At 34.5% G+C, this 24,893-nt stretch overlaps 1 protein-coding gene across 29 annotated transcripts in view; it reads right to left on the reverse strand.

Annotated features, from left to right (window-relative positions):
• Nucleotides 1–731: 731 nt before the first annotated feature.
• Nucleotides 732–24,893, reverse strand: part of LOC123564278 (cyclin-dependent kinase-like 2) — an 80,217-nt gene continuing 56,055 nt past the window's right edge. For 12 of the 29 annotated variants that reach the window (XM_045357704.2, XM_053536900.1, XM_053536896.1 and 9 more), the window contains 4 exons: nucleotides 24,629–24,694; nucleotides 21,878–22,098; nucleotides 16,942–17,045; nucleotides 732–7,369 (listed from right to left, as the gene is read on the reverse strand). In XM_045357704.2, the coding sequence (XP_045213639.1) occupies nucleotides 7,316–7,369; nucleotides 16,942–17,045; nucleotides 21,878–22,098; nucleotides 24,629–24,694 (445 nt within the window). In that variant the 3' untranslated portion in view covers nucleotides 732–7,315. Of the gene's footprint in view, nucleotides 7,370–13,726; nucleotides 13,760–16,941; nucleotides 17,046–21,877; nucleotides 22,099–24,628; nucleotides 24,695–24,893 lie in introns of all 29 variants that reach the window. The other 17 variants (XM_053536906.1, XM_053536903.1, XM_053536918.1 and 14 more) reach the window with 5 other exon arrangements.

The following is a 24,893-nucleotide window of genomic DNA, read 5'->3' on the forward strand; positions in this document are numbered from 1 at the left end:
ATGCTGACCTTGTAAATATGTGGCATGGTTTCCTGTTGATCTGACCAAGTAGCCTAGTTACTGACCAAGTATAAAACTTTTCTTACAACTTACTGAGACAAACCTTCTGACCAAGTTTCACAAAAATCGGGTCTGAATTGTGACATCTTGTGTCTAATTATTCACAGATATTAACTGCTCACCAAGCCAGCAAGCAAACCCTTGCCTAACTTGTGGTTATAACATACTAAATAGCTGTTCTTCTTTATTCTATATAAAATTGACCCATTTCCAATGACCGCAGCACACATCAGGACCCATTTTAAATGTCTGTAACTTACATTTTCTTGAAGAATATTGTCAGTGCTAAATAAAAATCAAAAGAAAGGAAGGGGTCATGTCTGATGCAAGAAAAATATTTTCAGTCAAACACACAAACTGCAAAATTAGCTAAAAAATGAGACCCAGCATTATAGTGGTGGTGTATGATCTAAGTTTTCATGAAAAATTCTGTCATGTTGTTATTTCATTACGAAAATGCTACCTACATGTCAAGCATAGATCTGTCATGTGATTTTGGCAAAAAAATTGCAAAGAAAATAAGGAAAATAGCTCTACAGAGCAAAAAAACTATTTGTATCCACCATTATGCGACTACCATTTTTTTTGCGCCATTTTTCTATTTAGTGTCTGTACGCATTGTCCAGTAGTTTTCACAATTCCAAGAAAGGGGAATAATTAAAATCAACAAGTTATTGAATGCTTCATAAATGTCTATTGACAATATAACAATAATTATGATACATTCTGTTGAAATTTTAGCATTCAAACATTTACAAAAATTTATGAACAACAAATATACAAATTAACAGAAAATATAACTCAGTATCTGAAAATAAACAGGAAATATATCTAAACAATATTATATTCCTCTTAACAATTGGATTCCCCTAATTGTTTTTAGAACAACAATAGCCACTTGATTTTTTTATAAGTTTCAAGTTTCAATCTATTTTTGTACCAATGTTTCAGTACCACTTGAGAACCCCAAATCACCAGATTTTATCTTCCTTTACGAATATATAAGGCCAGGATCTTACCAACTAAAATATTATTAAAGTTTTATATTTAAAAAAAAAACAACAAAAAAACAAAACAAAAGAAACATGCAACTTTCTTCAACTGATGTTGAATTTATTGCTGTTAACAGAGACCAGGTGAGGCCCCAAAAAGACAGAACATGGTTCCAAGTGCCAGTTCACTTATTCTTAAAAATAATTCAATTTAGATTTAGATGAGTTATTAGAAGCAGATTAACAACAAGATAAACAATTTATTTACAAATACATTCAGAATGTAAAAATAAATATTTGACAAATGTTTTAAATAGCAAAATCCATGTAACATACTTTTCAGTTTTGGCATATTCACTGTCTTACCCTGACCCAATCTCCTATCTCCCTCACATAATATTATCTGACTTTCTAGAAAAATGTCTGACGATATGATACGTAAGTGTAACACTGTAACTGTGTATATTTTTTAAAGTGTAACATTTAACATCAATGTTTGCTGCCATACATGTACAGAACTATCCTCTAGTTTCTATTTCATCTTTAAACTGTATCCAACTACATTCTCTGTCCTTGTTGAATTCATTACCTTTATTGTTTATAATGTAACAAGGCAGTCTGAATGACAGCTATAGCCCCTGCCGCTGTTATGGATAGTGAAAGAGTTGATGGTATTGGGTGGAAGGAATGACGTTGTTAAGTATATTTTATAGTCCTCAAACCTTTGACCTCGAGTTGTGATCTTGACCTTGAGCCAACATGGTTGACTCATGAGTTCTGCATATCGTCCTGATGAGGTGATAATTTGACCAAAGTTTCATAAAAATCCTTCAAGGGGTTTAGGAGATACAGAGTTACGGACGGATGGGAGGACGGAGACCATTCCTATAACCCCCCACCACTCATGGCGGGGGATTAATAAACTGCAACTAAATACTGCAGCAAGTTTGGATGAAATAATAAACTTGTACACTTTTAAATAAGTAAATTCAAGATGGAATCAAAATTAAACACTACCCTTTAAATCCATATACCCTAATTCAAAACAGAAACTTGAAAGCTCCACTAAAAGATATGGAGGAATAAAGTTTAGGTCTAAGAAAAGACGGACTGATTAACAAGATATATTTGGAGTATAATTTATGTACATTGTAATGTATTTTTTTTAAATAAATATATCGTGAATTTGTATATATACAAGACAAGAACTGTTTTCATCTATCATTCAGTAGGTTTTTCTTTTTCACTGATGAACACGCCTGCAGGGTTCACTTTTGCCCCAAAACGGTCTAAAAACTGAAAGTCTCTAAATGGAGTAAATTCAAAGTTTTCTCTCACCAAGAAATACTGTTTTATCAAACTGCATGCCATAGTTTGCCATTTTTTTATTACTGAAATGAGTATCTGATATCAATGAAAACTCTTTTAACATTACAGATATGGGAAACCTTCAATATTTTTATCCATTTTTTTTCAACCAACCTGAAATTTTCAATATGAGTATAGCTGTCAACCACAACCAAAACAAGAGCTGTCTGATGACAGCGCACTCGACTATTCGAAGAATTGATTGAAGAATGGGGTCAAAATATTTCCACGGATATTCAGACAAAAGAAATAAATAGATTAGACAAACAATGTTCCTGTATTACTTTGCTTTCGGTAAGTCTTGCACTAAATGGCAATATATGAGGCAATTTCAAAGTCCAAAAAGGGCCATAATTCAGTCAAAATAGTTATGTACTCTTGCCTACAGATGGAAATCATAATGATAAACAAGTGTTCAAAGTTTAAAAGCCATATGTCAAATAGTTTTGACAAAACATTGGACTTGTATGAAAACAGAACCAAAGTCCAAAAAGGGCCATAATTCAGCCAAAATAGATGACAGAGTTATTTTCTCTTTCCTACAGATAGAGACTATTATACTAAACAAGCGATAAAAGTTTCAAAGCCATATGTCAAACACTTTACAAAAAATATGAACTGGTACGAAAAACTTAACCAAGATTTCTAAGTCAAAAGGGGTCATAATTCAGCCAAAATCCTTGATGGAGTTATGTACTCTTGCCTATAACTGGACATGGTGATGGTAAACAGGTGGTGAAAGTTTCAAAGCTTTATCTCAAAAGACTTTGTCAAAATATGAACTGGTACGAAATATTTACCAAGATTTCTAAGTCGAAAGGGGCCATAATTCAGCCAAAATCCTTGATGGAGTTATGTACTCTTGCCTATAACTGGCCATGGTGATGGTAAACAAGTGTTGAAAGTTTCAAAGCTTTATCTTAAAAGACTTTGTCAAAGTATGAACTGGCATGAAAAACTTAACCATGATTTCTAAGTCAAAAGGGGCCATAATTCAGCCAAAACCCCTTATGGAGTTATGTGCTCTTGCCTATAACTGGTCATGATGATGGTAAACAAGTGTTGAAAGTTTCAAAGTTTTATCTTAAAAGCCTTTGTCAAAATATGAACTGGTACGAAAAACTTAACCATGATTTCTAAGTCAAAAGGGGCCATAATTCAGCCAAAATCCTTGATGCAGTTATGTGCTCTTGCCTATAACTGGCCATGATGATGGTAAACAAGTGTTGAAAGTTTCAAAGCTTTATCTCAAAAGACTTTGTCAAAATGTGGACTGGTACGAAAAACTTAACCAAGGTGTGACGCCGACGCCGTGGTGAGTAGGATAGCTCTACTTATTCTTCGAATAGTCAAGCTAAAAATTACAATCAATTCTTTGAAAGATACTAGGTCTAATGTCAAAATATAACTCTACTTCTTGACTGTACTCACCACTAAAACAGTGTATGACACTGTGTATGTTAGAACAGTGTAGGACACTGTACATATTAGAAATACCCAAAAGTATAACACCCCTTAGTTGTACTGTATCAGTGATATAGTATTAATTTACCCTATTTTTGGCACTTAATTGAATGATCTGTTTCTGAGTATTTAAAAGTGAATACAAACGTAATATATCTAGTGTTAAATACATACAATATACAATGTTGTATATAAGATATACCATTGTACATGTATTCTGTCTAACTTAACCAAAATGTTCTTTTGGATAAAATGTAGCAACTACTCCAAAAACAATAATATCTGTTGCAATAAAGACGAGGAAATACTTATACACTTTACTAAATTTTAAGTGCTCAATTCTTCCTTCTGTGCTTTTGTTTTTAGAAAAGAAAGAAAACTTTTTTGAAAGATATGTGAAGTTTTAAACCACCATATTTTATCCTTGTTTGGCCACAGGAAGATTGTCTAAAACAATATACTGTCACCTAGAAAGAAAAACTTTAACTAACTGATAAAATCATGACAAATTGTTTCCTACTTAATTAATACAAATTCTTCTTCATCAATATTTATCTCTCAGTTGACATGCAATATTTTCATAGCAGCTATAACAGCTAAAATCAGTCTTCACTTTTTATTTGTCATATTAAAGTATGCTAGAAAGTTGTTACTATTTATCCTTTGCAACATTTGAACTTGTACACAACAATTAATGGCCATCATAAATGTATTTACAAATATCACATACTAGTTCTGAAGGCACCATGATGTTTATATAGTTTTTACAACTATTTCAATCCCAAAGTTCATTGTTTCAAATCCAGTTTCACAAAATCACTCCAGCAACTCCATGCTAACTGGTTACCTAAAAACATTTATATTTATTTATATAAATGTTTGCCCCTGCATCCCAGCCATTACAAAACACAAAATGTGACATTGATATGGCTAATGTTAAGGCTAATTAAAAATAAATGAGCCGTGCCATGGGAAAACCAACATAGTGGGTATGCGACCAGCATGGATCCAGACCAGCCTGCGCATCCGCGCAGTCTGGTCAGGATCCATGCTGTTCGCTAACAGTTTCTCCAATTCCAATAGGCTTTAAAAGCGAACAGCATGGAGCCTGACCAGACTGCGCGGATGCGCAGGCTGGTCTGGATCCATGCTGGTCGCAAACCCACTATGTTGGTTTTCTCATGGCACGGCTCAAATTGCTTCAATTTTCCTTCAGCCAGAATGAGAATCATAACCTTGTAATTTTCTACTGTATCTAACAGTCATCAGCACCAAACTGTGGCTATGGTCTGGTAATAGTCAGTGTTCAGACCTAATGTTTTGTTCACAGGAGATAACTCCTGAGGCTATTCAAATTTTGTGTAATTATGTCTCTTTTCTTCTCAAAACAATCGATCAGAATTCATAAGAGAAATGATTTTAAAAGAAATTCTTCTTCTTCTTCTTCGTACGCAATTTTAAAAGAAATGAAAAAGTTAATCTAGTCGGTAGCCAGTCTAGTCAAGTAATAGAACTGTACGTCAAGTCTGTGAAATGGAAGGTAAATCTAGGTCCTTGCCCTTGTTTAGGGATGTCCTCCACTATCAAATCTTGACAGCTCTGGCTACCTCTTGTTTACAAACCTCTCCTCCAGTGACGTTACCAAGTCAAATGACCATTAATAATCACAAATTAGTGGTGAAGAAGATAGTAAAATACTGTTGAAAATAACAAGGTAACAATTCTTGATTTCAGTAACAGAAACAAATATCTTATATTATGAATAACTTCTACATTAATTGACAGGCATATAATAGCATGTTCTTGGTCTCCATTCAAAGTGATAAACTTATAAAAATATTTTTTCATGAGAAGCAAATTCCTTATTAATTTCGAAATGATGAAAAAAAAGTTTCAGATGTCAATTTTCAGCACTTTAAAAGGCTTATTCACAAATCACAACACTGGCAAAGAAGAATAAATAACATACATATTAAGAACAAAATTACACTAATATAATACATGTACTGCATGTAAAAATTACATTTTCTGGTTCAATATTTTATAGATTATCTTATTTGACATTTACCACTGGATTCAAATTTTGTCATTTTTGAAAGACATACTAAATCAACTCCCACATATGATATAGAAACCTCAAGGTTGCCAAAAATGTAGGTTTATTATTTGGAATGGTGACCAAAAACATAATTTGGAAGAGAAATACTAATAGTGTGTGTACCACTTTGGTCAATGGTGCCCTCTTGTATTAGTTTAGCACTTTCTACATGTATTATCACAGATGATACATAATCTACTGATTGCACATAATATATTATACAATACTGCTTCTTATTTTGTATTATGCTCATTATCAACCAACCCTGCACATACAAATACATGACTGAGCCGTGCCATGGGAAAACCAACATAGTGGGTGTGCGACCAGCATGGATCCAGACCAGCCTGCGCATCCACGCAGTCTGGTCAGGCTCCATGCTGTTTGCTTTTAAAGCCTATTGGAATTGGAGAAACTGTTAGCGAACAGCATGGATCCTGACCAGACTGCGCGGATGCGCAGGCTGGTCTGGATCCATGCTGGTCGCACACCCACTATGTTGGTTTTCCCATGGCACGGCTCATGTAATGATGACTTTAATATTTAAGCGGATGACATCACTCACTGACAGTGAATGCAAAAATAAATATAAAATGCAAAACTGGTTAAACAAACACTAGTTACACAATGACAGAACCTCTGAAATGACTGGAAAACATTAATTAAATGCCAGGTACACATGTATAACTATTTTAACAATGTTTTCAATATTAATCCATTACTGCACCTACATCAAGGTTTAAATAAACTTTGGATGAAAAAACTAATACAACAATTTAGTCAGTATTTAATGTACTGATGTTGTGAATTTGACTGAAATGTTTTGACTTACTTTTGAAGTTTTTATCAATAGTTACCAGTAATCAACTATAGAAATAGTTCAACTATGCATTCAAGAACTACTGTTAAATTGATGTTTTGAATGGGAAGTCAAGACTGCCTTAATTTTAATATTTAAAACTGCCTGTAATTATATTTGGCAGTCAAATGTGATGCCTTTTTAAAACAAACAGTACCTTACAGCTGTGCAACTTTTTATGGTCCAGAATATAATGATATAAATGATTTGTTTGTATTTAACAATAACTGACCTATGACCTTCAGTAACCTACAACCTGTACATAACGGTCATCACCTGATAAACTTTTGTTGATAAATGCTCAAAAAAATATAACAATCCTCTGACTAACTCTCGGAAAGCACCTTTTAGAATTTGATAAACCTAACAGATGGTCCTATAAGGGTAGGACCGTCATCACTGTTATCTGGAGTTATTTGCTCTTGTTTTGTCAAGGCAACTCCCGACGTAGATTTGGAGGAAGTAGTCGTGACATCATACTGAGGGTAAGTTGCTCTCGTTGCTTTTTTCTGAACTGTGAGTTTCCACCTGAAAATAAAGTTAAAGAATTCAAATATAATTATTTAAAACAAGACAATTGCTAAGCAATAACTGTCTCCTACTGGAAGGAAGATAATTTTATAGGCTTGAACAACTTCAATGAAATATGTTTACTTTCAAATTTTCAAATGTAGCAAAAATTAAAAAAAATATTTCTATCTATCTATCAGGTTTGATGAAAAGATCTCTTGTACAAGCTATAACAGGAGGTATCTTTTATGACAGGGACAGACAGAGATAGATATAATACAGACAAAATAAAATTACATGCATATTCTCCATATTGTGTACCGGGGTATCCCCTTCTATCTACGTACAAAGTTTCATGAAAATATATCTTGTATTTTTAAAGTTATGGCAAGACCCACCTTTGTGACTGATGAATTGATAGACAGATGATTGGCAGAACAATAGACAGAAGAAAACACATGCTTCTCTACATTGTCTTCAATATATATATCATGTTTCATGAAAAAAACTCTTATAAACTTGTTAAGTTTCAGCAGAATCCCCTCTTCATCATACTTTTCACTAGATTCTACTTGCCAAACAAGCAACCAGATTTTTTGATGCAGCAACAAAATACAAGGAATCGGTAAAACCGAATGATGCTCCCCGATGCATGTGCTTGTCCCAATATGGGGAATAACATATCAGAAACAAACAAAAAATAGTGAAAATAGTAAAAAGAAGAAAATTGAATAAAGGGAGATAATTCAAAAATTAGTTTAGGTAGAGTTATGGTTCTTTGTTTGACACTGCACTTTCAATCAATGGCCTCTATCATTTTGTGAAGTTCCAATGAAATACCATTAATACTTTTCAAGTAATGCTCCGGACAAGCCTTATTTTGTATAATAAAGGGAGATAATTAAAAAAACTAGGTAAGGCAGAGTCATGGTTCTTTGACACTGCACTTCCTGTCTATGACCTCTTTCATTTTGTGAAGTTTAAATGAAATGCCATTAATACTTTTCAAGTAATGCTCCTAAATGAAATGCCATTAATACTTTTCAAGTAATGCTCCGGACAAGCCTTATTTTGTATAATAAAGGAAGATAATTAAAAAACAAGGTAAGGTAGAGTTATGATTCTTTAACAATACACTTTGTCTCAAAGGCCTCTATGATTATGTGAAATTTCAATCAAATGTCATAAATACTTTTCAAGTTATTCTCCAGACAAGCCTTATTTTGTATAATAAAGGGAGATAATTCAAAAACTAGGTAAGGTAGAGTTATGATTCTTTGACATTGCACTTTGTCTCAATGGCCTCTATCATTATGTCAAGTTTCAATCAAATGCCATTATTACTTTTCAAGTTATACTCCGGACAGAAGTGTGATGGACGGACGGACGGACAAAGTGGCAACTATATGCTCGCCCTTCGGGGAGCATAAAAATAACATATCATTTCATAATTATATTCATCACATTGCCCTTCTTCTTTTTACCAAGTTTCATGTAGCTTAAAAGTTACTGCTGCATCCAGGGGAGCCTCTTTTTGTGACTGACTAACAGACAAACTGCCTAACAGGCCTATCATTATACCCTTCTAATGATACTCTGGATGGGGTCTAAAATGGTGGCATCTGAAGACATTTCTTAATAAAATATTATCTTGCTGAGTACAATATACCAGAAACCTGGCACTATAAATCTATTACTGATCTGATATTAAATTTAGATCGACATAATATTGACGAAATCAAGCAACACATATACAAATTCAACAGTACTGGAAATAATTTACAAGAATAATGTATATTCTACATACACAACAACCAGGTTTTGTGCAAGTCCATCAGTGGTTTATGAAAAGAAATGCAATAGTAGCTTTAGAAAAAACAAGAGCTGTCCGTAAGACAGCGCGCTTGACTTTTCTCAGTGCTTGACTCTGAATAAGAGCTTTGCCAGTAAAAAAAAATCCAAGTTAAAAAGGGACATAACTCTGTCAAAATTCAATCAGAGTTATGGTATTTGTGTCTCCTGGTGTAGACTTTGATAGCAAATAACTACTTTGAGTTTCAAGTCAAAAGCTTTAATAGTAACAGAGATATTTGACTTTATAAAACATTTTAACAAAAATTCTAAGTTAAAAAGTGGAATAATTCTGTCAAAATTCAAATCAGAGTTATGGGAATTGTTTCTCCTGGTGTAGACTTTGGTGGTAAATAAGTATTTTAAGTTTCAAGTCAAAAGCTTTGATAGTAACAGAGATATTTGACTTTATCAAAAACTTTAAACAAAAATTCTAAGTTAAAAAGGGGCATAATTCTGTCAAAATTCAAATCAGAGTTATGGGAATTGTGTCTCCTAGTGTAGACTTTGATAGTAAATACCTATTTTGAGTTTCAAGTCAAAAGCTTTAACAGTAACAGAGATAATTGACTTTATCAAAAATGTTAACAAAAAATTCTAAGTTAAAAAGGGGCATAATTCTGTCAAAATTCAAATCAGAGTTATGGGGATTGTTTCTCCTGGTGTAGACTTCGATGATAAATAAGTATTTGAAGTTTCAAGTCAAAGGCTTTGATAGTTACAGAGAAAATTGACTTTATCAAAAACTTTAACCAAAAATTCTAAGTTAACAAGAGGGCCAAGATGGCCCTAGGTCGCTCACCTAAGAAACACCCCATAACAGTGTAAAACATGTTTGACCTTGTGATTTCATGGAAACAAATATTCTGACCAATTTTCATTAAGATTGAACCAAAAAATTGGTCTCTTGCGATAAAACAAGCATTTTCTTAGTTATGACCTAGTTTTTGATCCTAGATAACCCATGTTCAAACTCGACCTAGATTTCATCAAGGCAATCATTCTGACAAAAATTCATGAAGATCAATTGAAAAATACAGCCTCTATCACATACACAAGTTTTTTCTTTGATTTGACCAAGTGACCTGATTTTGACCTCAGATGACCCATATTCAAATTTGACCTAGAATTCATTAAGGCAATCATCCTGACCAAATTTCATAAAAATCAATTGAAAAAAAAACAGTCTCTATCGCATACACAAGATTTTTCTTTAATTTGACCTAGTGACCTAGTTTTTGACCTCAGATAACCCATATTCAAACTCGACCTAGATTTCATCAAGGCAATCACTCTGACCAAATTTCATGAAGATCAATTGAAAAATACATCCTCTATTGCATACACAATGTTTTTCTTCGATTTGACCTAGTGACCTAGTTTTTTAACCCAGATGACCCATTTTCGAACTCGGCCTAGATTTTATCAAGGTGATCATTCTGGCTAAATTTCATGAAGATCAGTTGAAAAATACAGCCTCTATTGCATACACAAGGTTTTTCTTTGATTTGACCTAGTGACCTAGTTTTTAACCCCATATGACCCATTTTCAAACTTGGTCTAAATTTCATCAAGCTAATCATTCTGACCAAAATTCATGAAGATCAATTGAAAAATACAGCCTCTATCGCATACACAAGGTTTTTCCTTGATTTGACCTAGTGACCTAGTTTTTGACCCCAGATGACCCATTTTTGAACTTGGCCTAGATTTCATCAAGGTTATCATTCTGACCAAAATTCATGAAGATCAATTGAAAAATACAGCCTCTATCGCATACACAAGGTTTTTCTTTGATTTGACCTAGTGACCTAGTTTATGACCCGAGATGACCCATTTTCGAACTCGGCCTAGACTTCATCAAGGCAATCATTCTGACCAATATTCATGAAGATCAATTGAAAAGTACAGCCTCTATCGCATACACAAGGTTTTTCTTTGATTTGACCTAGTGACCTAGTTTATGACCCGAGATGACCCATTTTCGAACTCGGCCTAGACTTCATCAAGGCAATCATTCTGACCAATATTCATGAAGATCAATTGAAAAGTACAGCCTCTATCGCATACACAAGGTTTTTCTTTGATTTGACCTAGTGACCTAGTTTTTGACACGAGATGACCCATTTTCGAACTCGGCCTAAATTTCATCTAGGCTATCATTCTGACCAATATTCATGAAGATTAATTGAAAAATACCGCCTCTATCGCATACACAAGGTTTTTCTTTGATTTGACCTAGTGACCTAGTTTTTGATCCGAGATGACCCATTTTCGAACTCGGCTTAGATTTCATCAAGGCAATCATTCTGACCAATATTCATGAAGATCAATTGAAAAATACAGCCTCTATCGCATACACAAGATTTGTCTTTGATTTGACCTAGTGACCTAGTTTTTGACCCGAGATGACCCATTTTCGAACTCGGCCTAGAATTCATCAAGGTCATCATTCTGACCAAGTTTCATGCAGATCAGTTGAAAAATACAGCCTCTATCGCATACACAAGCTAAATGTTGACAGACAGACAGACGACAGACTACAGACAGACGACGGACGCCGGACATCGAGCGATCAGAAAAACTCACCTGAGCATTGCTCAGGTGAGCTAAAAAGGGGCATAAATTCAAATCAGGGTTATGGTGATTGTTTCTGCTGGTGTAGACTTTGATAGTAAATAACTATTTTAAGTTTCAAGTCAATAGCTTGGATAGTAATAGAGATATTTGACTTTATCAAAAACTTAAACCTACAGCGACGCCGGGGCGAGTGCAATAGCTCTACTTTTTCTTCGAAAAGTCGAGCTAAAAAATGCTTATTACTTATTGTCACAATTATCTTTCAGTTGTTACTATTGAAAAGGAAAAAGTAATATGAATGTTTATGTTTACAAATGTTACGTTTTAAATGTTAAGATATTATTTTAGCACGTAGTTAAATTAATACTCTTCTACAATTACGCCATGCTGTTTTCTGAATTAAAGAAACAATAATACAGAAACACTTTTAGTCTGTTATTGTGCCAGATGTTTTATAAAACTATATATAGTAACTTCATGCCATCTTGGATGTTTATTCCCTGAAAAATGCTGTAACAGACAGTGGGGTATATAATAGGGTTATTATAACAGTAGCTCGATCTGGGACGCAGTATTCGGCTCGAGTGGATTTTGCTAGATCGGATCTCACGAGGCGCGCAAGCGCCGAGTGTGATCCGATCTTGCAAAATCCCCGAGAGCCGAATACAAAGTCCCAGATCGAGCTACTGTTATATTGACCCTTTTATTATATACCTTTACCATTTTGATTCTTGTTTTGTTCTTGAAGGAAATCTTCAATGTTTATCGATATTAAATGGCACTTAGTGAAGTTTTAATGTGCGCTATTTATAGAAATGTTTTGGGTCATGCATATTAATGAAAATAGTCCGGCAGCATACAATACGGAAGGTACAATACGGAATTTAAAAGGTACAATACGGAATTTTTGTCTGTCTGTTCATATTTTATTGTGAAATACAAGCCGATTTTCTTACAGAATTTATATAGGTATATAATAAAAACAGATACTTGTGGACAATTTTCAGGTATCAATACTAAAGCTCAGCAGTTCACTAAAATGGAGAAAAAACATGAAAATTTCTCATCTGAAAAGGTATTATGTTTAAAGTTTTCTCTACTCTCCTAAAACGTTGGTTTTAACCAACTGACACCAAAATGTACATGCAAGTATAAGAAAAAAATCCTTAGGGTATTTATTTTAGTCACCTGGATATAGTTGAACTTATAATATATATACCAGTAAGACATTATTCCAGTCAAACCAGATTACTTTGTTCTGCCAGTTCAAAGTAGAAAAATATCTATATTTTTTATGTTATTTATTTCTTCAAAATAAACTCTGGCAGGTACAACATACCTAGGACCTACTGCAGGCCCATGATGAAAATAACTATTTATTAATATCATTATTGTATTACACCGATATAAATATAACTGCAAGCACATTTTCTATCTGACTACTAACTTCTCAAAATGAAGATATTGTTTGAGTACTGAAGCGACCATGCATCTAGGCAACATGCTGTCATTTACGAATGTTTCTTGAGAAAAAGTTAGTGAGTAGGGTTACCAACACCTGAGTGTTTTGGCGTGCAGGGCATGTGTATCGTTGCCTTTTGCGAATTGGTTGATGATGCTTGTACCAGGAGCGAGACCGTACATCAACGTATCTGTAAACCATAGGACCTGAACTTGACCTTGAACTATGACAACGAGGCTGAAACTATGTCAACAACCTCAGATTTATGTACAATCTACTAGTAATTTGAAAAAAGGCCTTTGCTGACTTTACAACCTCAACAACTGGTTGAGAATTGCCTCAAATACTGTCATACTCCCTGTTAGTTTGGCAAAGATATGATTGGTCACCATACACAGACATCAGTTGTTTAATGTTAGACAAGATACATTAATTTTTCTTCCTGTGGGTTAAAGTATGACTGCCATACTGAGCTCACATACCTGGAGGAGGTTTTCTGCGGGTCACCTGAACACCTACAGCAAGATTAAAATCTTTGGGTGACAATTATCAAACTTGAAATATAACCTAACTTACAACCAATGTTTAAGTTTGACCTAATAAGGCTGATAATTCTGTATTGTATCTTTTTAAGTCATGTTTTGTTAAAATAATCCTTAAAGATGTTTGAGTTATGAATGGTCTTTTGACCCAGATATTGAAGTTTGACCTTGACCCAGAACTGTATCTATATGTTCAAGGTCACTACCATGCTAAGATGTTAAGAAATCCCTCAAAAGCTTCAAAAGTAAAAATACTGACAAAAGGAGCATTTTTTCCTTACATATCAACTTCAGTTTTAAAGTAAATCTAAATGTGAGCTTGACCTTTCAACATGATCCTCCATACTAAAGAGAATGATTTGTGAATATAACACCAATTAAAGGGTTACGTACAAAGAACGCACACAAATTGTGCAGCATAAGGACTGATGATAAAGATCACTCCTCATTCCGCTTTTCTACCTTCCTTACTGGATGGACAATAATGAATGGGAAAATGACTCCATATTTCGAAACTAAGTGCCGACAACATTTCTTGACTATATGAATAATAAACACAACAACAACAATGATCAAATAAATAAGCTGACATGTATGAACACCATGTGAGCACATAATGTCCAGAGAACACGCTGTGAATCTGCACTTATATAGAACACTTACATTTACTTCTTTGCTTTTATACAGCAATAAAGGAAGTGTAGGAATAAAAATATGTGCATAAATCATCTGCAAGTTGAGCAAATAAAGTTCATATTAGTGGTTTTATTTAGCTAAATGTCTGCATTTGTGTCAACTGCATTATTTCAACAGAATTATAAAAATTATGTATAATTTCACCACAAAACAAGAGCTGTTTATAAAACACATATGGCCCCCATGATGGCTTGTTCCATTTCAGTCCTGTGAACACAATGACTACTTCATAAGCCCAATCATGCTACCAGATTTGAAGGTTCTGGGTCAACTGGTTCTTCAGTTACAGTGTAGGAAACTGTTTACAAGGTTTCTGCCTGTGACCTTGACCTTAGACCTATTGACACAAAATACTAAAGGGGTCATTTACTTGATAAGCCCAATCATATTGCAAAGTTTAACGATTCTGGGTAAAGTGGTTCTTAAGTTATTGAGCAGAAACCATTTTCAGGGTTCAAGCCTCTGTGACCTTGACCTTTGACCAATTGACCCAAAAAACTATAGGGTCATCTACTTGATAAGCTCAAGCATTCTTTCAGGTTTGAAGGTTCTGGGTCAAGTGGTTCTCAAGTTATTGGACGCAAACTTGTTTTCAATGTTCAGGTCACTGTGACTTTGACCTTTGACCTACTAAGCCCAAAAGCTATATAGAGGTCTTCTACTTCATAAGCCCTATCATGCTACAAAGTTTGAAGGTTCTTGGTCAATTGATCCTCAAGTTCTTGGGCTCTACGTATAGACATAAGGACGGATAGACCGAGTGAGATATTGACGCAACGGACAGGTGCAAAGCAATGTACCCCCAATTCTTCAAAGGGAGGCATACTGAAAAAGCAGATAGACAAATATAATGACTGGGATGTACACACATATACATAAGGTCAGAGCTATAATTTCTTTTCTCCCTTATACAGGGAGCACAAAATTTACTTCACAAAGGTCCATGCCAATATGGTACAGATTAAGTAAGGTGAAAATTAATGTAGTTTATAGCCTCCTTATGCAGTCAAGCAGAACCATTTGAACAACAAACTTAGGAGGTTATTCTAAGACTGATTCTGACCAGGTTTGGAGAACATCTATCAAGTAGATCATGAGAATTGTTTTTTTTAAGAATTTTCTATTTTGTAGCTGCAGAGATCTATTCCAGAAAGCTACAGACCAAGTTTGGTGTAAATCAGAGCAGAAGGTACAGAGGAGACACTGTGTAAGCACAACTGTTAACAATGGGTGATGGGCACCGAACCATTCACTTATACTAACAACTCACTCTGAACCTTTGGTTCAGGTGTGAGCAAAAGAGTACTAGATTTTTTTTTGCAAGCTGTCTTGTCAAAGCACTTGATACAGACAGACAACAGCTCCTGGAAGTTGTAAAGCCTTCGACAATAATGTGTCATACTTACATTACACATAATGTGTATACTTACTGCAACAAAACCAGGAGATTTTTGAAGTGATGGGAAAATTGGAGACTAATAAGGATACAAAATATGGATGTATACGAGTAAGAATGTATTACAGTGCAAGCAGGAAGATTCAACATGGGAAAGGGGTCCTTGGTTGAATTTAATGAAATCACAGATTAAGCAGAATGTGTTAAAAAACTGCAAATTGTAATGACAATCTGCTAATTTTCACAAAAAAGGATTTATTATCCATAAGGAAATATTAAGTAACATTGGAGAAGCCATATGGTCAAAAGTAGGTTCAAAATTATGAATCAATATAGTTTAACAAATTCAGTTCTAGAAATCACTGCAGCAAGCATTAACCCTAGTCAGGCTAGTGGTCTATTTTTGCTAAATGAGTAAATTATCATGGTTGTTCTGTAACAAGAAAGTTTTATATCAAACACTTTTGACTAAGTTTGAATAAAATCTGAACACTATTAAACCTGAGTGAAATACCTCAGGCATTCCTGATCTTGTTCGGGTAAGCAGTCAATGAGATACACACTGTTGTAAACTTAAATATGTACAGCATTTCATATGAACTAGACTTTTTTCAAATTAACTTAGCAGCATTTATCGAAAGCAAGAAAGCTGTAACTGAAATTGTGTCATTTTACACAGTTTTAACAAATCTGGCTGATACAAGACTTCTTCTAAAACCTACCTTGATGATAACTATTACCATATACTACAAAGATTGTCATCATAAGAAGTTCAAGTTATGGAAGCTTTATCAAAATCAGTCTAAAATAAAATTTGCTAAACAGAAAAAGTTCGGCTGATGACCTGTTTATAGGAATCAAACTTGCCTTGTGTAATATCTGACAAAAAATATTTATGCTGACAAAAGAAACTATTTGAATAATTTACACAGTTAATGATGAAAAATGTGAGATTTAATAAATTCCAATTTGTATAGACATTTTACAGTGAAGGGTAACATCTGCTGAAAACCAACTCTACAAGAAAAGAAACACAGCGGCAGAAAGGTGTTAGAAGACCTACCTGGCTACTACTGGGAAAAGGGTCTATGTTTGTTATATGTGGTATGGTAGCAACATTGGACCTCTGGTTCGACTGTAACTTTGTCTTTGATTTCTGGGGAGCTGCTGTAAACAATGGATTAGTGGAAATAGTAATGTTAGCTTCTCTAGTATTATAGTTTTCTACAATGGTTTCCATAGATTTGAAACACAAACTATTTAATGGTGCTACTTAAGAATATTATCCATATGGAAGAAACTAATATTAGCTGCTGTGAAATCATCTAATTTTGTAGGCATAAAACTTTCTGGTGTTGACAAAATAAACCATTTCATAAAGACATGAATTCATTGATTTCAAGTAAAAACAAGGAGCTGCGTTCAATAAACGCTTGATGCACCCAGTGGCATCCTTGTCAATACAAAGCAACCTAAGTCCAAACGAGGTCAAGGTCAAGGTCAAACTGAGGTCAGGTGATGTTTGAAGATGAGGAATGGTCACAGGTTACATCTGCATTAGTATCAAGTCATTCTAATTAGGGGTATTGATGCTAGACGAAACAGTCCCATTTGGTTAACCTCCAACGGACAGACGGACAAACGGACGGATGGACAGGACAATCACTATTTGCCTCCCGCATCAGTAGATGCCGGGGGCATAAAAAATGAGTCGAAAATTTGCTAATTTGTCAACATTGATTTTTCTGATTGTTGCAACCATGAAATCCATGACAAGGAGTCTGCTGCCAATATTAATGACAATTCAATTCAATTAAACAATTTTATTTTTGTTATTAAAGGCCACTGGCCCAAAATGATTTCACAGTGTACATGATAGCAAGAAAAGTATATTACCATAGAATATAATAGTGCAGGAATCCCACTGAACTTTGATACACAGCTTTACAATATTTCAAATATAATTATTTTTGCCAGTATCATCATTTTTCATGACATAAGTATTACTTAGAATACTGGCTTGTCAGATGCTCCCAAGCAGGGTTTCAAAAACTGCTACTTTCTCATCTTTATACAAATTTCTAACTTTTCAGAATGGCTGACCCAAGCAAAAGTACAAAATTGGTCAGAAATTTCAATACACGAGCACCAGTCTGCAAGGAACTGTTGATAGAACCTTAAATCTCCAACAAACATGATGTCAAACCCTGGTAATCGATCTGTGCTTGCAACTAGTCAACTGCTTCTGACTGGGACCCTGTATGTCCTTCAATGCTTGAAGCTAGCTTACTTCAACATTTTGATTGCTTCTGATTGAGCAATGTTTTAGTTGCTTTTGATTGGGACTGACTGCTTTTGGGCTAATAAATGTTTGATCTGACTTTGACCAGGACCAACTGAGCCACGCCATGAGAAAACCGACATAGTGGCTTTGCGACCAGCATGGATCCAGACCAGCCTGCGCATCTGCGCAGTCTGGTCAGGATCCATGCTGTTCGCTAATAGGTTCTCTAATTGCAATAGGCTTGGAAAGTGAACAGCATGGATCCTGACCAGACTGCACGGATGCGCAGGCTGGTCTGGATCCATGCTGGTCGCAAACCCACTGTGTCGGTTTTCACATGGCGTGGCTCAACTGTTTTTAATATGCAACTAAAAGTACTAGCTATGTTTAATATGCAACTACAAGTTTGTATATTTTAAAAAATTTGAAAGGTCAGTAATTAGAGAAACTATTTGTATAAACTTTTTTATACTAAAACTTGCTAAATGGGGACAATGTTTGAATATAAAAGATTATTGCTAAATATTTAGTTAAGAATGAGTTTGTATACATCATTTGTTTTATTTTATTGGGTTTAACGTTGCACTGACATAATTATACGTCACATGGTGAGTTTTCCAGCTTTGATGGTGAAGGAATTCATCATTCTAGTGAGGCTCGAACCCACATGGGTGAGGGGCAAGTGATTAGGGCGGTCATTTTAACTTTTGGAGTTGAACTAATTCCAACATAAACTTTTTGGTATGGAATAAGTAGTATGTAAGGAAATGAAACAAAGAAAAAAAATCCTCAAAAACAGCATGGCACATTTCTGAGATATTGCATCTGGAATTCTGAAGTAAGGTCTACATCTAATACTTACTGTCACCTTACTGTGGACCATAATGCTGTATAGTTCTTCTACCGGTAAACTACAGCAAAAATGTGTTCTTCGGATATCAGTAAATAAGATATTTTAACATCTCTAGCACTTACTGGTAGCCTACTTTTAGTATTTTAGAAACACTGGGGTGTCAAAATTCATAACATAGGTGTCAAAATTCAAAACAAAATTTCTAAACAAATCTACAGACACATATTTCTAAAACAGACTCGTCAACATTGGAGTAAAAGGTTTAAACACAAAACGTGTATATCTCAAAGTCAGAAACAAGAAAAAAAAACATCAATACGGGTTTCGTGGAACAAAATTTATTCACAATGTTACTGCAGATAGATGGGGTACTTGATAATATTAATATATGCTAAGGGTGTAACGATATATCGAAATTCACTGTATTTTACAATACATTAGTCTGGCGATATGCGTAATCATAGGCCTGTTTCATGATACAGATATGATACAGTGAAAAGTAGACATTGCATGAAAATCAAAATTCATAAACAGCTATAGCAATTATGCTTCTTGGACTGCTTTATTATGCAATGTATGCATGTGAATAAAGAAATGATACTAATATTTTGTTTAATTGATTTTATTGCAGATAAATTTGCAATACTTTGTGAAATTAAAATCTAAAGGAAGGCAAGCTGCCCATAAATATCACCTAATTTTCAGAGTTTGGCTTGGATTTCTTTTGCGGACTTTTTTCCTGTATTGTATACTTAAATAAAGATTATAAATCAGCAATAAAACTTCATGTTGGAATTAGTTTGAGTCTAGTAATATAACCGGCCTGGATTTGAACACTTGGCCATGTAGGACCCTTTGTATACATTAACCCAAGGATCTGACATAAGCTTGTACTAAATTTAATGCTTTATAAAATGTAAACAATGAAATTAGTTCAATATGTTATGAGATAGATTTTTGTTTTTACATGTGGCCTTGGGTATGGTGCTAAAAATACCCACCCTCGGCAATATTGTTTTTGTTAGTATTTCTCTGAAAAGCATTGAAATTTGAACCAAAAGAAAAAAGATCAGATAATTAACTAAGATTGACCTTCAATATTGTATGATTACTTCTAATGACATGTAAATTATTTTTAATGCATGACACATTAACTTCTTTACCCAATTGCATCACAAATAAAGTACTATGTGTAAGTAGGGTGGGTGGGGTAGGCAGGATTTTGTTTTAAACCAAATGAGTTTTTAACAATTTTTGAAGCCCTACTCCATAGGTATATTTTTTACAAATAAAATAAAAATCTCATGTAATATCTCAACTGTACTTAAAAACATAATGCATAGCAAAATGTCAGTCTAAATCATTGCCAAATAGCAGAAAAGTAGCTTGGGATTCCAACACTGAATATAAACCTCTATAGAAACTAAACCCAGAAATTACAAGATTGCTTGAGTATCTGATTAATATAGGTTTCTAAAAATGATGAGACTCGGTATGAAAACTAAATGTAGTACGAGACTCAGTACGACAACTAGATGCAGTATGAGACTCAGTATGACTAACAGATGCAGTATAGGACTCAGTATGACCAACAGATGCAGAATGAGATTCTATATAACAACTAAATGCTGTACGAGACCCAGAATAACCAATAGATGCAGTATGAGACTCAGTATGACCAACAGATGCAGTATGAGACTCTATATAACAACTAAATGAAGTATGAGACTCAGTATAACAAATAGATCCCGTATGAGACTAAATAACAACTAAATGCTGTATGAGACTCAGTATGACCACTAGATGCAGGATGAGACTCAGTATGACATCAAAATGGAGTATGAGACTCAGTATAACAACTAAATTCAGTATGAGACTCAGTATGACATCAAGATGCAGTATGAGACTCGGTATGACAACTAGATGAAGTATCGAGACTCAGTATGACCAACAGATGCAGTATGAGACTCAGTATGACATCAATATGCAATATGAGACTCTAAATAATAACTAAATGAAGTATGAGACTCAGTATAACCAACAGATACAGTATGAGACTCAGTATGACCAACAGATGCAGTATGAGACTCTATATAACAACTAAATTAAGTATGAGACTCAGTATAACCAATAGATGCAGAACGAGACTCAGTATGACATCAAGATGCAGTATGAGACTCAATATAATAACTAAATACTGTATGAGACTCTCAGTATGACCACTAGATGCAGTATGAGACTCTATATAACAACTAAATTAAGTATTAGACTCAGTATAACCAATAGATGCAGTATGAGACTCAGTATGACATCAAGATGCAGTATGAGACTCGGTATGACAACTAGATGCAGTATGAGACTCAGTATGACATCAAGATGCAGTATGAGACTCAGTATGACATTAAGATGGAGTATGAGACTCAGTATGACATCAAGATACAGTATGAGACTCAGTATGACAACTAGATGCAGTATGAGACTATGTATGACAACTAGATGCAGTATGGGACTCAATATGACAAAAAGATGCAGTATGAGATTTTATATGACAAATAGATACAGCATGAGACTACGTATGACAACTAGATGCAGTATGAGACTATGTATGACAACTAGATGCAGTATGAGGCTCAAAATGACAACTAGATATAGTATGAAACTCTGTATGACAAATATATACAGCACGAGACTAAGTGTGACAACCAGATGCAGTATGAGACTCTTATATTACAACTAGATGCAACATGGGACTCTACATGACAACCAGATGCAATACAAGACTCAACATGACAACTGGACAAACCTAGTACTACCTCAATATTATTTGAAAAGTTAAGAATATATAAACTGGATCATTTATACCTTCAGCTCCTCTCACTTCAGGGAAGCTAATCATTTCCTTGTCTCGTCTCATTGTTTCAAACATAGTTGTCTCCCTTTTCTGTGTGCGTAATTTCTCAAGTGATTTGTCATGTAGATGACTCTTTTCTGACTGCAGGGGTTGTGGACTGATCAAAACACTGTGGTGGTTGGGAGGATTCTTTGACTTGAAGTTTGACTTCTTAGACATTTTATCATTAACCCTGTAACAGATTATCATGTTAATTACAAAATTATTTGCTCATTTCAATTAGCATAAATTTCCTAAACTCTTACATTGTCCTTACAAATTATAATATGAAGAAATATAGATCTGAAGGGCAGATATATTTCAAAATGGAAAAATCTCAAACATTTAAAATATGAAAGATCTGATAATTAAGAAAATATAAGAATGGGTAGAGCTGGCCAAAGCTGATCAAGTTTTAAATTGGACCAGCTTCACAGAATTTTGAGCTCTGCTAATAAAAAAGATTAAGTTGTGGATATATTACAATTTCAAATAATTTAAAGAAAGAACGCACAGGAACTTAAATCAATAACCCTTTACATTAACCATGCATGCACGTATTTCAATAATATGAATATGAGAAGTGACAAAGAGATATAATGTACTTTACAAATTCAGATAATAAAACATTCTATACATTGTAAAAATAGAACTGCAGTTTAATAAAATTTGTTTGCATCAATTCAAAAATAAAAAATATGATATACCACCACCTACAATACAAACACATGAACCAAACAAGAAAACTGTGATTTTGTTCAAGTTTGATATAAATACCCAATCTCAAAGTCCAAAGGCAACATTATTTCATTTTCTTAAGTTGGGGACACTTTCACTGGGACTATAGTGTGTTCTACGGTGGCTAAATTTTTAAAGGTTACTATTTGTTTGAACTATACTGTAAGACCCACAATGCTGCATGGATCAAACAATGGTTCTGAGTAACTGAAATCCATTAAGGTTAAGAAATCAATGGGCACCAGTAAATATGTATCAGTGGATCTGATTGGAAAGCTCACTTATTTTCCAGCTATGTGATCAGACCACATTGTAGTCCTAAGTGAATGTGGCCTGTAATGTTCTTATAGCACAATTCTTATCACCACAAGCATCTAATTGTAGTACCTATCAATATACTAGAATGTTGAAGCCCAAAGGGCAACAATGTTGAGCCCATTATTGGTTGACACACCGCCTAAATGTTTCAAACATTTCAGCCAATTAAAACAAGTTTCATTTTAATATCTTGACCCAAACTAATGTCATTTAACAGAAACAATCATCCACATACAAAAAAATCTAAGTCCACAAAAAAAAACATAACCAGGTACATATAATGTCAAAATACACCTAAAAATTTGAGGTACCATCAGAAAAGTGGTCTCGGTTTTTCACTACAGCCAATAAAAAAAGAGTTACAAAATAAGCTATTTATAGTAATAACAAAGGAAAGTTATTCTATAAAAAACTGTAAGTCCACAAAAAAGGTTTGCCAAATAAAAAAAAAGATTGATCCATGCATGTCAAAGTTATGGCCTAATATCTTATATGACCTTTAACCCCTAAGTGTGACCTTAACCTCTGAGATAGTGGCCTGGAGTTAGCGCATGCCACCTCGTCTGACTGAGGCAAAATAAAAATAAGATTGTTCCATGCATGTCAAAGTTAGGGCACGTACAAGCTCTAAACTGATTTTTGACCCCTAAGTGTGACCTTGACATTTGAGGTAGGGGTCCGGGAGTTGCGTGCAACACTCCATCTCATATAGCCAAATATTTATGCCAAATAAAAAAAGATTGCTTTATGCATGGCAAAATTACAGCCTGGACAAGCTCTAAAATGACCTTTGACCCCTAAGTGTCACCTTAACCTTTAAGATAGTGGCCTGGAGTTAGCGCATGCCACTCAATCTGACTGAGGCAAAATAAAAATAAGATTGTTCCATGCATGTCAAAGTTAGGGCACATACAAGCTCTAAAATGATTTTTGACCCCTAAGTGTGACCTTGACTTTTGAGGTAGGGGTCTTGGAGTTGGCGTGACACTCCATCTCATTCAGGCAAATATTTATGCTAAATAAAAAGACTGCTTTATGCATGGCAAAATTACAGCCTGGGCAAGCTCTAAAATGACCTTTGACTCCTAAGTGTGACCTTGACCTTTGAGATAGATCCCTGGGGTTTGCGTGCGACACACCTTCTAACTGAAGTAAACATTCATGCCAAATATAAACAAGATTTCTCCATGCATGTCAAAGTTATTGTCCGGACAAAAAATGCAGATGGATGAACAAACTAATGCACATACACCGAACAGCCATTCGGACGACTATGTCTTTGATTCTGCAAGCCGGCTCATTAACAAGTCAGTTAAACTGTAATAAATAATAACAGAATTTTCATGTCCTAATTTCATTGATGGATTATATTTTGCCATGCACTGTATTTTGTTAAATAATGTAGAGTTCCAGTAACATATTTTACATAATAATAATGCAATTATGTTGTAAATAGATTACTAATCTGGTTATTCAATTAATCCAATTAACATATTATGACAAAAAAACACAATACATGCCACCTTAAATTTTTACACAAACCCTAACTTATCGAAGCTAATATTTTGTTTCAAGAAGAGCATGAAAAAGCCAAATGCACACTGGTTAAACAAGCACTCAAAATGCACGAGTTGACAGATATCAATCACATTAAGTGTGATTAGTACTTAGAAAAATTCCAGTATGCTTGCCAGGAATGGGGTTTTCCATCGGGAGATCGGAATGATGAGGTCCTACAAACATGAGAAAATTATCTGTATGTGCTAACATTATAAATCTCTAACAAATTTTTCATAATGAGCCGCGCCATGAGAAAACCAACATAGTGGGTTTGCGACCAACATGGATCCAGACCAGCCTGCGCATCCACGCAGTCTGGTCAGGATCCATGCTGTTCGCTTTTAAAGCCTATTGGAAATGGAGAAACTGTTT

The sequence above is a fragment of the Mercenaria mercenaria genome, chromosome 2, assembly GCF_021730395.1.
Source record: "Mercenaria mercenaria strain notata chromosome 2, MADL_Memer_1, whole genome shotgun sequence".
NCBI lineage: Eukaryota > Metazoa > Mollusca > Bivalvia > Venerida > Veneridae > Mercenaria > Mercenaria mercenaria.